Genomic DNA, 15,501 nt, shown 5'->3' with positions numbered 1-15,501 from the left:
AAAAACCTTGGTTGGAGCACATGTTGAACCAGCTGGGATGTAAGTGGAATGTATCTATACAGTTCATGTTGACATCGCTACGGTTAACCCTTGCAGTTTTGCATCTTTTCTGGAAGGAACTCATTTCTGAGGAAAGAAAATGGTTGCCTGTTACCAATTATTTCCTTGCTTTTAGCTAAGGGTTAATCTATTTACATACTTTATCTTGCACATATTCTCTCCACAATTCTTTAAGCTTGTTATGGTTTTGATAACATGTCAGGATTTGTTTTCTGTAGTGCAAATATACAAAACAGTCAACCAAGTAGCTAAAAATGTTCATGCAGCTTTTCGTTCTAAGTTACCCAAAAGAAGTTAATGAACATCAAGTTTTTTTCATATTACTTACATGACACGATGGATCAACTGAAAAAATCTGTTTCTTAATTTCTTTTGAGTAGAATATGTTCCTTCTTTGTTATGTTGGGTACAATGTGCGAAACACATTTCTGGTGTCCCCGCCGTGATATTGCTGAAATATTGCTAAAAGCGGTGTAAAACCACACTCACTCACTCTTTCTTTAAACAGTGCTACCAAGTGTTGTCGTGACATTGTATGATGACATGGATTGTGTGCCACATATTGGATACACCTGGGGAGGTGCTGAACTATATTTCATGTATACCAGTCTCAATTCTCTGTGTGATAAAAAGTTTGTTTTTATGCCGTCATGAAAGAAATACACTGCATGAGTTCCTGACAATGTCATCAAGTCTGTGACAAACGAGTTCCAACAGTGGGTATGGTGTAGGTATATTTACTGTTGTGTAGGGACCGGTAGCAGCAGCATTCCTCACCCGGGGCTGCCAGATGTACTGCTGCCGGAATGTGCCATGGTGCAGGCAGCAGACGGTCACTTAACCCTTTATGTACCAATGTGATAATGTTTAGACTGACCCTAGGCTTAACTCTTTATGTACCGAGTGCAATAATGCTTAGTCTGACCCTCAGCTTAGTGCTTAGTCTGACCCTAGGCTTAACTCTTTATGTACCGACTGCAATAATGCTTAGAATGACCCTCAGCTTAGTGCTTAGACTGACCTTCGACTTAACCCTTTGTGTTCTGATAGGCATAGTACTTAGACTGGACCACAACTTAGACCTTTTGGTAACTGACAAGGAAAGTACTGACTGTTTGTTTCCATCCTTTATGTAGGGATTGGGATAGTGCTTAGTCTGACCCTCAGCTGAATCCTCTGTGTACTGACAATGATAGTGCTTAGGCTCACTCTTTACTGTCCCTTTTATGTACTAATATATTTCTTAGACTGACTCTTGACAAACTCTCTAAGTACTAATCATGATAGTACTCAGACCTACCCTCTGCTTAACTATCATGCTCTGAGATTGATCTTCAACACCCATTTACATTTACATTTCACCTTGCCCAAAACATGTGAACAAGCCATCAGTAAGACATCCATTATCTCATGCTCCTATTGAAAAGCTTGGTGTAGGCCCTGACAGTACCCTCAGTGTATAGACCGTCAACATCCATATACTAATAAGTCTGCACACAATGTTGGGCCTGACATGTAGACCTGCCTTTGACTTGGTCACACTGCTAGGATGGTGTGTGTAGCCAGAGACCAGCACAGATGTATACGTCATGTAGTCTCACCACATATGTCGTATAGTCTCAACACACAGCGGTGCCATGATGACGGGGTTGACTGGGTGGGGAACGAACGTGGTGACATCTCCAGACCTTGGAAGAAAGGGGTAGATCTTGTGAAAAGCTGAGGCTTGGCTCCCATATATACTTTGATGAAGTAACTTTAAGACGCAATGCTCAATTATCCTTCACAGCTTGACAAGTGTATTTTCAGGCAACCAAAAATGGCTATATCTATAGTTGTTCCACAGAGAAGTCACTGCAAAAGTCTTTTTGGGGATAATTCTACTTTAGTGCCTGTATACTATATAATTGTCTTAGTATATGGTCTTGTGTAAAGAAAGTATTTTACAGAAAAGCTGAGTCAATAAACAAGAAGAAAACTACTGAAAAATCTTTTTCTAATTACTTGTTATGGTGATTATGTGCTCTCTCTCTCTCTCGCTCTCGCTCACTCTCTCACTCACTCACTCACTGGCCAGTCCACACACTTGTTTATTCAGCACAGCTCAGATGCATAAGGAACAGATAGACACATATGACCTTTACCTATCAACACAGATAAGTGTACTCTTTATGCAGCCTGTGCATTCTTGTTAAATACATCAAGACAAGCATGGAATCCTCCTTCCAGACATCTTGCCTTGGGTTTCAGACCTCACAGGGTTCCTGGTCGAAGGTGGATGACTGGGCTATCATCTTAACCCATGCCATTCTGACACAGCAGATCGATGTACAGCACACCTGCACACACACATGGCTATGATATCGCACACATTCACTGATGAGTAATGAAGTGACTTAACGGCGGTGGACTCTACACACATTTTGAGGGTTAACATGTTGTACTGTTTGTGTGTGTAGACGTACTCACGGGACAAACTATTCATTGATAGCATAACACCGATGGTAGCGACCAAGAATCATATGAATTTAGCAGCAGTTTAGACTTGGAGTTAAAAAGCTACATGTCAAAGGCTGTGGTTCAATTCCATGATATTGCTGGATTATTGCTAATAGTGGCATAAAACTAAACTCACTCTTTTATGAAAAGTCAGATTATTAATATTTAGAAATTAAACTATTTGTCACAACTGAGTTTTTCTCTTGATCCCTGGTGACTGAAAAGGAGTACTTGTGACACTGTTGCCTTCAGCAATCTTCAGCTTTGATGTTTTTCAGCAAAACCTGCTTTCAAAGGTCATGATTAATAGCTCTCCTAGAGTCTGCAGTGTTTGTAAGTTAGGGGTATTCACGTTTCTTGAAGATTTGCTGGTATATTAGTCAAATCTGTAATTTTCAAGATTAACGCTATTTCATGGGCCCTTTTCATGCATAATTTCTGAAGACCAATTCTTGAGTCATCTTCAGTGTCACCTTCATATTAATTGTAGCATAACTGACTGTTGCCATAGTGCAAGTAAGGGTTCCAGCTCCAGCCAAAGTCGGAGACAGGCTCCACACATGGCAGTAACAGCAACAGTTTCTGTCTCACCATGGTTCTGTTGTTACCTTCATAATATGTGTGAAATTGCATTGACACGGTAATGTCCTGATTTTGTAAATAACGCTGATAAAATCCAGGTGAGATCAGCTTAATGTGATGCGTATACATACAGGATGTTTATCTTCATGTTATCAGATAAAAATGACATTCCATGTTTGTATGAATACACAGTGACGACATACGGAATAAGTTGATCAGTAATCACAGGCTGTGGTGTTGTGATCTGATTGTCAACGAGTTGGTTAATGGTGACTGATGAGGTTGCTATGCGTGTTGTCATCCCTTTATTTCTCTGACGGAGTGACTGCCCTAGATTCTGGCAAGCCCTCTAGGTGTTGGAGGAAGCCATCTCACAGCTTTGCTTTCTTACCTTACAAAAACATGGAGGTTTAAATTGGAGTTTAAATACATGCCATGGATGACTGGAATGAAATGGATACCTGCAGCTCGTGTAAGATTTGTGGATATGAAGAATTTACCTGTGTGGCCTGTTCTACGTGTGTTTTAGGTGTTTATGGATCAGTGTAGAGGTTGGGTTGTTCCCTTTTGTGGGTCAACCTTACTTCAGCATATCTGCCATTTAATGATTTTTTAATTGACTACATATATTGTGATTGTAGTGTTTGGAAAGGGTTTGTCAAGTGCGGTATGATTTGTCATCTAATAATTATTGCTTTGGGTGAACTGATGCAGTTTGTAATAACACAATATACTACATAATGGTAAGGTTGTGATGTGAGCAATGTAATTATTTATGTCAGTAACCTTGACAACAATGGGGCTTTTTTAATGCGGTCCATGGAGATCATATTGCTGGGAACCAATTTCGGTACATATCAGCGATCCATATCTTTTGCCACTCTGAATCAGTATTTGCCATGATGCAGAAAACCTGCATATTTGACGCACTAATTATCTCAAATATGCAGTGAATTTAGAAACATGCGTCACCATCAAGATAATCTAAACTTCTAACACTAAATGTTTGCCAGTTAACAGCTCAATTCTGATTTAATACCTGACCTGCCTTACCTTGTTTTTTGTCGTAATTAAACAATCACAGTTGATGTCTTGATGAAAGTTCCAACCTGAAGTTGACTCCCAAAACCATGTCCATGACTCCATCTCATGACACCAGGGAGTCATGATGACTCCTAAATTTTTACGCTTAGTTGACAAAGAATTTAGAAGATACACAAACACTCAGAACATTTGAATGTTATTGAACCGTATCTACATATGTCATCAAAGTGAATAATCATATCCTAATATTTGGTTTTAACTTGTTCTCATTGCGATTGCAATATTTGCCCTTTTCCTTTCTACTTGAAAGTGTTTCCAGACATTTATATGTGTATCAGTTTGTATCGATACATGTGAGGCAAGGATTTGAGTGTCTTGGTCTAATGCATTTCATTGTTTTGATCGTTATTATACAGTTAACAAATTATTTCTTACCAAACAGTTTGAATATCTAAATATCTGACGTCCAGAAATTAGTATTTGATTCCCACTTCATGTTTCAGCACCTGCGGAGATTTCACTGGTAGATTATCTCATGAGTGTGTGCTCAAAAATGTTTTTCCAAATCCTCATAATTTTTCATTTGATTCCAGCTCCATCTCGGAGTGACCGAAGTGAAGATGAGACAGACTTCGCCAAGCCCATGACCTCAAAAGTGCTGCACACAAAGCGGCCAATCCCCAGCACCGGGACTTTGGGAAGAAAGGGCATCACATCGGCCAAGGGCAGTGGGACATGTAAGTCTACTATAGCCTACTAGCAACTACATTTACAACAAAGCCTCACTTTATACACAGAAAACGACTGCTTTCTCAAAAGGGTCTTAGTGCTAAAACTGTCAAAAGTCAATGTTAAAATAGTTAAGACCATCTTAGCACTAAGATTTCTTCGTGCAGACTAGGGCCCCGTAACTCCCATACATTAACATAGACTTACGACGGTCGTAGAGCTACGATTGCTTTGTGGAATGGGGTCCAGGTTCTTGTACTGCAAAGCCATTTTTCAGGTCTGTTATTTCTGCTCAGGAAAAGCAGTTTTTACAATCAAGGCTGAAGATAGTTTCGGTAGACAGATAGCATCATACACGAACCTGCTTACAGTGATATTTATCCTGCAGTCATCACAGCACTTAATGTTCATCGCTTATGAATAACAGTGAAATAACTTGGATAGAAAGCTGTCACAACCTTTGCTTTGCTTGTATGAAATGTTTTGTAAAAAATATTTAGATATGTAACATTCCTTCTGTTCTATTTCTCAATTTGCCTGGCCTTGCTTAAATTAACTTCGACTAAAAAAAATTGAATTCAAATTTCTTTTCCTGTAAAATGTAAACACTTAGACAGTAACAACTTTGTTCTGATACTAACTTAACTATGCAAAGTTGCAGTGATCATCTCAAAGACAGTACTGGCTCAAGAACCAGGAAGTTGTTAGGTGTTTCCTTTAAATGTGTCTTGTCTTCAGGTTTAGTTTAATTGAAAATTGTTCCACAGAATTTCAATAACAGTAAAACTCATCAGCTTCATGTGTTTTTGACACTTTCCCCGCAGCTTGTTTCTATAATGTTGTCATAAATTTATGCAGCAACTCATATGTAGGGTTAGATAGGACCACTGGGGATCTTCTCTGGTGACTGAACTGATGCTCTTGAGACCACTAATCCATGGGTCAGTCCTCGTGATTATGTGTGTTCCGGAAAAAGAATCCAGAATTTGGGAAATTTAATCTGATCGTATGATTGCCTTAGCCTTTGAGAATTTGTGAAATGGACTATAGGAAAGTGATTTTGATGATTATGCTGGACATTGCTTGAAATAGTATCTTTGTTTATGCTGTTATTAATTAAATTTTATTGGATTTTTTACATATCTGTATAGTGGTCATATGTCACTTGTCTGTGATATATTGATATTCACTGTCTGATATATTGTTAAAAATCAACTTAACCGATCCATCCAACAGATCATGACAACATTGTAGATATTCCAAAGATGATCCAAGCTTTATCTAATCTTTCTGCTCTGTCTGTCCATGCAATCCCTATGTCCTTTTAAATATAACTGAGTTCAGACTATTTCCTTCTGGGCATCAAACCCAGTGTTTCTTCTAGTGTCCCAAATACCATGTAAAAAGATGTGCAGTCAGATCGAGTAATCATCTGATTGTCATAATCAGGTTCCTCCCAATCTAGGACAACAAGGGATTGTTTGAAATGACGTTTTCTCTCTACCTCTTTCTGTTGCTTTCACTGTGTTTCTCATTTCCTTACTAGCTGCCCAACTAGCGTATAAACGGAAACGCTCAGGATCAGGTAAATTAGCTCCAAAATCCCTGTTTATGCTGCCTTCCAGTCGTCTACCTTCAGTAATGGATGTCAGTCTTCTACCTCTATTGGTGCTTCAGTGAAATGGTGCATCGTTTGAGAAGAAATAGAATGGGCATTATTTTCGTGTGGATGGGTGATTTTGTTTTGAGGATGGGTGTATTTGTTCTTGGGTGCAGTGTCCGAGTCTCTTCCTGTATGGGCAGTGGGGTAGCCCAGTGGTTAAAGTGCTCGCTCATGAACGCTAAAGATCTGAGTTTGATTCCCCACATGCGTACAATGTGTGAAGCCCATTGCTGGAATATTGCTAAAAACCTCACTCACTCACTCACTCACTCACTCACTCACTCACTCACTCACTCACTCACTCACTCACTCACTCACTCACTCACTCACTCACTCACTCACTCACTCACTCACTCCTCCTCACTCACTCCTCACTCACTCACTCACTCACCACTCACTCACTCACTCACTCACTCACCACTCACTCACTCACTCACTCACTCACTCACTCACTCACTCACTCACTCACTCACTCACTCACTCACTCACTCACTCACTCACTCACTCACTCACTCACTCACTCACTCACTCACTCACTCACTCACTCACTCTTCCTGTGATCCAGTGTGAAGCCCATTTCTGGTGTCCCCCGCCGTGATGTTGCTGCAATATTGCTAAAAGCGCGTAAAACCAAACTCAGTCAGTCAGTCAGTCCTGTGATCCAATTCATTGTGATAGTGGCTGCTGGGTTTAGTGAGTCCTTTCCTACAAAACAGAGGTGTTGATAACAAGGGTGTACTGCTTGACCTCAGTTATAACAGACAGTCTGAAATGTTATCCCTGTCCATTGTGTCCAAGTACAGAGTGTAGCCAAATAAAAACACAATATATGATACATAAATTTCTGGGACACTAGTTCAATAGAATGGAGAGTACCTGTTTGTTGTGGCAAAAGCCAAGTGGGGAAAGATTGCTTCTTTGTATGCCTGGCTGTCATCATGTCCAATAACATGGCTGACTGATCAGCTCTCAGAGTCAAGTATTTACCGGACACCAAGATATTGCTGAACAAGTGTAAACCTATCTGCACTTATCTGAAACGTGGTTCTAAGGGAATTGGGGTCAGAACAGATCCTGACTTCTTCATGCTTGTCATAACAGGCAACTAGTCACCTGTTGGTAATGAGTGTAGGTGTCGCCTGAAGTGCCACTGTGCAGATTGTGGGTTTGAATCCCGAGTTGGCCCAGTTGTGTTTCCAGGTTTGTCAGCACCATGCTCAGCGTGTTGGTTTCTGCTTCCATTAAAGTTGTCAATATCTGAAACCTGGGTAACACTGAGCTTTCCTCCTGGGTTGATATAACTCATATGAGTTCAAAGCCATATCAAGCTGAATACACTCTCTTGAAGTAGTGACTTTCCTCGTGCCAACATGGCATGGATGTTTGCCTATGATGCTGAGATGTAGTCAAATGGTAGAAGTGTTTGCTTATCATGTCAAAGACCGGGTTTGGTGCCCTTCATGGGACAATGTTTCAAGCCCATCCCTTGTGTTCCTGCTATGAATTAGGTCCAAAATTTCACAAATCGAAGTGGGACGGTGGGGTAGCCCATTGTTTAAAGTGTCTGCTCGTCACACCGAAGACCCGGGATTGATTCCCCACATGGGTACAATGTGTGAAACCAATTTCTGGTGTCCCCCGCCGTGATGTTGCTGGAATATTGCTGAAAGCAGCATACAACTGAAGTCACTCACTCACTCAACACAGGCCGTCTGCAGCAGTGACCTTCTGGAAGCAGCGTAAAAGCATATTCGCTCACTCACTCACTCTTTGCAGTTATAAAGTTTTTGAGACAAAGCGTTAGTCTAGTGTTATATCAGATAGGAATATTATGTCGACATAGGCCGTCAGCAGCATGTGACCTACTGGAAGGGTAGTTCTGTTGTGACGTTCATTCTTCATACTTGAGAACCCGTTTTTCAAGGGTTATGACCACCACTATGTATATATATGGCTAAAAGCAAAGTAAAACCATACTAACTCACTTACAAATGAAAGTAAACCTGTAAAGATGTCATTCATCAATACATAACTGCATGACATCACGTATGATAGGATTGACCTAATTTAGGATGAAGTTGGATTAAAATGTAAATGTTTGTCCATTGTTTAAAGCTGTGTGCTTGCTTCAATACATCATTCCAAATGTATGACATGCTACGCCAGAGTAGAGTCAATGGCTTGGACACTGCACCCGAGATCATTGTAGATTCTAGTGTAGTTCTGAAAAGTGTTTGATTTATCTCCTACTCAGATCATCTGGGTTCATGATGTACTGTCATTAAATCTCTGAAGATCTGTGGATTACATTATTCAGGTTTTCAATTTGTGTGGTGTGTGTTCATCTGAAGTGCAAAGTGTTTTTCTGATCCAGTTGTCTGTCTGATTTTTTGGTTAAAAATGAGGTTGAAGTGGTTTTTTATCTTTTATACTTTTAGTGTTTTTCAAATATTTGACATTTTTAAATGGATTGTGACTTATCATAAGACCTGAAAAGCATACATTGGCAAAGGTCACTTGAATAAGTTACATGGTATTGTGTGATATTGTTTGATGTGTTGAATCCTGTTCCTATAAGTGATGAAAATGCAATGTAGATACTTGTTTTGATGTGTCTTCTGGAAGATGTTTAATAATTTCATAGTTTGCATGTTTTGTGATAAGAACTTTGCATGTTCTCAGCTATATTTGAAAAAAATATTTAAAAAATTAAAAGTAAAAAAAGTAGATATGTAAAACAGATCAGGAAATTTATCCTGTGATTGTTTAATGAAAATGTGTAATCTGTTTCAATCAAGGACAAGTATCACCAGTCATCATTTCAGGGAACTCGTCAAGTTCTTCTAGGTTATTCTTCTGTTAGATATTGATCTTCTCGTTGTACTCAATCTTTTTATTTTGATATGTTGATCTTGAAGATTGAATTGCCATCTACATAACTAACTTATCTTCTTCAGCAACATCTGTGTCTGGCGGTGTCGATGAGGAACTCTTCATCAAGTCTTTTGAAGATGTTCCGAAAGTATCAGTAGGTTCATTTTTTGTGTCTATATCTAACCCTGGATTGTTCTCATGCAAAGTGGTAAACCTCAGACCAACATCTCTTTTTATGATTTCCCTCCCACATTGTGCCAACTTGCTGAGATATAACTGTTATTTTGAAAATCACTCTCTGGTTCTATTGTTTAACTGTTGATCTTCCTTCCAGATGTACTCAGCGAGAGATCTGCAGGACAACATCAAGAAGATCGAAGCTGTCCTAAATGACCCCAGCAATGACTGGGAGAAAAGAAATGATTCTGTGAGTATGAGTCTGAAGATCTTAACTGAATTGCTGAATTTAGGTTGTCATACTGTCGTTTTTTGTCAGTGAAATATGAAGCTTTTCTGTTGTTTGTTAGGAAACTGATTTGTTGGAAGTCTCTAATATTGATGTGCTTAAGTGATTAAAGTGTTGACTTGTTACACTGAAGGCCATGGTCTTCCCATTGGTCTGTTGAACGTATTCTTGGTGACGTGATATCACCCGATTATTGTTAAAACACCCATAAATATCCTGGTTAGAATTGATCACCGTTAGACACAACTGACATGATCGGATGGTCAGACTCACTTACTAGGTTGATCGACTGAGCAAAGTGTTAATCAACAAACTAACAGCTGAACCTATTCATTTGCTATCATGAAATCTTCAAAATCAACCAAATTCTTGTTATGATTTCATCTAGGCATTGCGTTTTCCATGGTTATCAACGATTTAGACAAGTTGTTCTCTTTCCTAAATCATAATCTGTGACGTTGATCCTTTTCAGATGAGGCAACTTCGAGCCCTGATAGTAAACGGAGCAGCCGAGTATGACGACTTCTTCCAATTGCTGCGGACACTTGAACCTTGCTTTATGCTTGCCATCAAGGACCTCCGATCTCAGGTGGTCAGAGAGGCCTGCATCACAGTGGCGTGAGTAAAACAAGCTCATTCATCACGCGAGACATTGTTTCATTCTTCGTATTTATTTGAGCAGATTGTGCTGCCATAATATCTTTGCCATATCACCAATGTCTGCCACCAGCCTAAATCCTAAATCAAGATCTTATGAAACAAGGGATATGAGATTGAACGAAATAAGGTTAATCTTTGTCCAGCATTTGATATGAATAATATTTCCTTTCCATTCCATTCCATTCATTTGTACAAATGTACATGTACACTTTGGCGAAAACACTTGATTCTTTTAGGTGCCATGAGTAAAATATGAAGTAAATGCAAGAATTTTGAACATTTTTGTCATTCCCATATATAATTCTTTTCTGTATTTTTAGGTCTTTAATCGTAAATTGTTACATCATGATAATGGAACAGATTATATCATTGTTAGTGGAATAATTTGTCCCTCTCCTCTCCACAGTTACCTGGCCAAGTCGTTAGGCCACAAGGCCGACCATCTGTACGAGTCCCTGTTTCCTCATCTCTTCAATCTCATCCCCAACGGTGCCAAAGTCATGTCCACGTCAGGCATCGTCTGCATCAGGTTTATCATACAGGTAAGGGGAGATAACTCATGCTGGCTTAGTCACACGCCAGATCTGCTTGCCTGTCAGAACACAGCAGATAGGAACGTATTTTGCTCGAATTTATTTTTGTGGCAGTTATTAAATTGTGTAGTTGGATTATATATTTTTTAAATGAAGATTTATCTTGTTCAACTGTTTTCTGATTGTGTCAGTTTGTGTTTTCTTTAAACAATATACTTTCATTCATCAATTTAGTGAGTCTGACCAGTATTTGTTTTGGAGTGAAACCATTTTTCTGTTGACGTTTTCTGGTGCTATGTAAGTGAATGCATCATAAACACTATTTCACATAACCTCATAGACATGTTTATTGCAACATGAGTATGGTCTGTTTCAGTTTTCCCACTCTTCCCGCCTAATTCCAATCATTACCGGCACCTTCTCTTCCAAGTCCAACGTCATAAGGAGGTGAGAACTACAGTGGATGACAACTTTTTTACCAGTGTTACAGAGTTAGCTTAAATACCACAAATGTATCTTTTGTACATTTTATAAATTTTCCTTTTCAAAAGAAATTCAGGAGATGCTAATAATTATCCACAGTGTAGAATTCTCCAGAGTATTTTTCATTACTTAGATTATTTTACCCCACCTTGGAGAAAAATTGACTAACTCAATGTTTTGCCAAAGATCCCCAAACCGATATTTTTACCTTGTTTTTATGATTCATCTATGACGTATATATGTGCTGCCAGTTGTGAAATGTCTTGAAAACCACAGGCAGTGAGGCAGAGCTCAATAGCTTCCTGAAAATCTGTTTAATATCAGAACTGAACTTATACTGGACTAAAAGATATGATCTTTATGAAATTAGACTTGTTGCTACTGAACTTGAATCAAGGGACCTGTAAGTTATCAGATGCATCTTTAGAAATATCCTTGGATCTTAAAGCAGAGGGGCTGTAATGTGGCCTTATGGTAAAAGTGATTGCTTGTCATGCCGAAGACCTGAGATCGATTCCTCACAAGGCTACAATGAGCGAAACTAATTTGTGTCCCGCGACATGATGTTGGCAGAATATTGCTAAAAGTGGCCTAAAATCTTTCTTACTTATTGCAGACTAAAGATATCATCTTTTGTGATTTATGTTCCCTGAGTGCTAGATTTTGTTTCTGTCTCCCTAGATACACATGTGAGTTCCTGAACCAACTGCTGCACACCTGGCCGACCCACAGTCTGGAGAAACACATCGCCATCCTCCAGGACTGCATCAAGAGGGGCATCAGTGATGCAGACTCCGAAGCCAGGGCTTTCTCCAGAAAGTAAGTCTCATTCTTGTTCCTTTGTGAGGCAGTGGATAGCCAAGTGGATGAAGGGTTTGGCTTGACTCTCCTCATGTGATGATAAGTGGAGGTGGTGGGATAGCCCAGTGGTAAAAGCATTTGCTTGTCACATTGAAGACCTGGGTTTTATTCCCCACATGGGTGCAGTGTGTGGAGTCCATTTCTGGTGTCTCCCGCCGTGATATTGCTGGAATTTTGCTGAAAGCTCTCTAAAACTAGACTGACTCACTCACTCTCTCACAATATGTGGAGCCCATTCTTTGTTTCCCCACCGTAATATTGCTGGAATATGGCTAAACTCCATCCACTCACTGATTATCACTACCAAGCAAGTATATGTTGTGGGATCATCGTCTTGTGATGAAAGAACTGGTATACGTAGATAGTGAAACAGCCAACAGTGCTTAATGATTTGATTGATTGACTTATTGATAAAGAAATGCTTTAATGTTATTGCTTAGTAATGATGTTGTTTTATGGCAGAGGTTTCTGGGGCTTTGCTGAACACTTCCGGGACCAGGCAGACGCCCTCCTCAACACCCTCGACTCTTCCAAACAGAAGATGCTGCAGGGAGAACTCAGCAACTCCTCCAGCAACAACTCCCTCAACAGCGACCGCGACACTCTCAAGGTGGCTGCAAAGGCCCGACCACGCTCCCACAGTACAGACAGAACAGACAGTGGAACACTCAGGTATGTTGGGATCAGCTCTCAGGGAAGACATGCACAACATTTCACGGTGTTAAGTTTCAGATGGTAAATAAAATTGCAAAGGACCATGGTATCATGTGCTTGTCTTAAAATCTTTCAGGAATACATTTTTTCTTGTCTGGCTGTTGAAATTTGAGTGTTTTTTCTGTGCTCATGCTTTCACCCATTGGTTTCTCTGACCCAAATTCACAGGCTACCATGGTAACTACAAATCTTTTGACTGAAGTGTAAATCATGACTTGTCTCATCGACTCACAAATTCAATTCTGTCATCTTCTTATTCATATTTTGCAGCAAAAGGTTAAATGTTTTGTTTTATGAAACATTTTTTTTATTTCAGTCGAACTGCGAGTACTCGACGTTCAGGAGCAGCTCGAATCAGCTCATCTCGCAGCGATGCAGGTGGAGGTAACCTTCGATACGCACTTTACATCCTCGCGATGGGCAACCACTAAAACAACTAGAGACACACGCACAAAAATATAAAAAACAACAAACAATCACGTTTCAATTTGGTTTCAGTTTGATTTGTTTTTTCAACTGCACCCACGTGTCTTTTGTTTTGGTGGTGGTATTATTTGTTTGACAATGTATTGAATACACTGTAAGTGTTCATTGTTGTATCAATATGTGCAAAATTGTATATGATGTCAGTTTACGAAAACGTAATAGAAGTTCTTGCTGCTTCGTAACGTGTGACTTTTGGCTTGCGTCTGCTGCCATTGTGTGAAGACATTCCTGCTTGTCTCGACTGCGGGAGTAGCTCTCAAACCCTGAATCATCTTCATGTTCATATTGAATTTTTCGGCCATTTCACTCATTAACTGGCAGTTTTTTCCCGATTTGCTGTTTGTCTTATTTCTGCGCTACGCCCGCATGGCAAATTACAGTGTGTTTATAGAGCAACATGACCATCTGCTGTACACTGACAAATCATTGCTGTATGAAAATATGCATTGCAATTAAAGGGGAGTCATTTTTCTCAGGAGCTAGGAGGGCTGAAATTTATGATTAAATTTGGGGGATTTTGAGGATTATTTAAGTTGTTTTGTCATAATGTGGTTGGATTAACTGGGTTTTTATTAATAGATTTCTTTTAATTGACTTTTGTATGTGAAAACAAGGGATTCAGTTAAGGCCAAAAGTTTTTGGTATTGTTCTGTAAATCACAGTTTTTGTTTTGTTCATGAATGGAAAAATGTAATAATCTCCGAATATAAGTCAGTAATAATTTTTGCAAATAGAATACACTCATCAATTTTAAATATTTGGATACAAATAATAGTGGTTATGGATGGTGTTGTGAAGATAAAATTAAACTATCATATATTTGGAAAGAAGATTTTACATTCTTGTATTGTGCAATTAAGACAAATGGAGTTAGTCAACTTGCTTTTAGATTTGGTCTGAAGAAGTCAGAATGATTTGAAAGTGGACACATGGTTGGTACGCATTCTATGTCACAAAATGGTGTTATTCTGCTGTTAGCAACATTTGCCTGTTTTCGTATAATTTGTTTGATGCCCCTTTGCTGTGTTTCCTCATTTGCTATGAGCTTATTGAGATGATTTTCAGTAAATCGTGTGAATGTGTGTATTTGAGTTTTAATATATGCACCATCCACCTTATACATCAGAAACACTCCAAGTCATTGTAAAACTTCATAATTAGGATATTTTACCCCCGGACATTTTAGGTCAGAAACGTTTAAAGGGAATGTTTCCCGATATCGTTTGGCAAAGAATCAGCAGAGTTGCCCATTATGTGATACAGCCTGTCCATGTTTTTGTATAAAGCCTTTTTCTTATCATCGCACCAGACTCGGATTTTGAAGTCGACCTTGACATTCGTCGAGCAGCAGGTAAGCAGCAGGTGAAAGGTCATATTACAGGGGTCACATGACCTAGTCACATGACTCCTCAGGTACTTAGACCGCTTGGCCCTAATACGCTGCTGGAAATGTGAATGCTTGTCTCTTGCTGTCCTGTTTTCTCCATATTTATTGACAAAATTAATTTTTGTGCACTTGATATGTTTTGACACGATTATTTTCACGTTTTGATCCTGTTGCAGCTAAACCTTATCAGTCTCCCTATGCTCAGACGATTATTCGTTCTAGTAGCGCAGCGGATTTGAGCGGGACAAACGGTTCCCCGACGAAGCCTCGTTCATCATCTATGTTAATGGCCTCTAGGCTAGCAAAGGGATCTACCAACTCACTGCGTAAGCACTAACCTTTTACAACCCACCTGCTCCACACTTGGAGCTGAGGCAAGGCCTGGATGATTGTACAAAGGTTCTTGGTGAAAACTCATCATTTCATCATTTTACTCCAAATCATTTGTATCACGTTTGTT

At 39.4% G+C, this 15,501-nt stretch overlaps 1 protein-coding gene across 22 annotated transcripts in view; it reads left to right on the top strand.

Moving 5' to 3' along the window:
• LOC124288537 (CLIP-associating protein 1-like) overlaps window positions 1-15,501 on the top strand; it is a 153,985-nt gene that overhangs the window by 98,806 nt on the left and 39,678 nt on the right. For 11 of the 22 annotated variants that reach the window (XM_046725071.1, XM_046725062.1, XM_046725069.1 and 8 more), the window contains 12 exons: window positions 4,779-4,922; window positions 6,461-6,499; window positions 9,535-9,605; window positions 9,786-9,878; window positions 10,390-10,535; window positions 10,984-11,119; window positions 11,487-11,557; window positions 12,275-12,412; window positions 12,917-13,126; window positions 13,485-13,552; window positions 14,964-15,005; window positions 15,218-15,367. In XM_046725071.1, coding sequence (XP_046581027.1) covers window positions 4,779-4,922; window positions 6,461-6,499; window positions 9,535-9,605; window positions 9,786-9,878; window positions 10,390-10,535; window positions 10,984-11,119; window positions 11,487-11,557; window positions 12,275-12,412; window positions 12,917-13,126; window positions 13,485-13,552; window positions 14,964-15,005; window positions 15,218-15,367 — 1,308 coding nt within the window. The remainder of the gene's footprint in view (window positions 1-4,778; window positions 4,923-6,460; window positions 6,500-9,534; window positions 9,606-9,785; window positions 9,879-10,389; window positions 10,536-10,983; window positions 11,120-11,486; window positions 11,558-12,274; window positions 12,413-12,916; window positions 13,127-13,484; window positions 13,553-14,963; window positions 15,006-15,217; window positions 15,368-15,501) is intronic. The other 11 variants (XM_046725080.1, XM_046725076.1, XM_046725079.1 and 8 more) reach the window with 8 other exon arrangements.

The sequence above is a fragment of the Haliotis rubra genome, unplaced genomic scaffold, assembly GCF_003918875.1.
Source record: "Haliotis rubra isolate DU_JTF1 unplaced genomic scaffold, ASM391887v1 Scf42, whole genome shotgun sequence".
Taxonomy (NCBI): domain Eukaryota; kingdom Metazoa; phylum Mollusca; class Gastropoda; order Lepetellida; family Haliotidae; genus Haliotis; species Haliotis rubra.
This window is presented reverse-complemented; position numbering and strand designations above follow the sequence as displayed.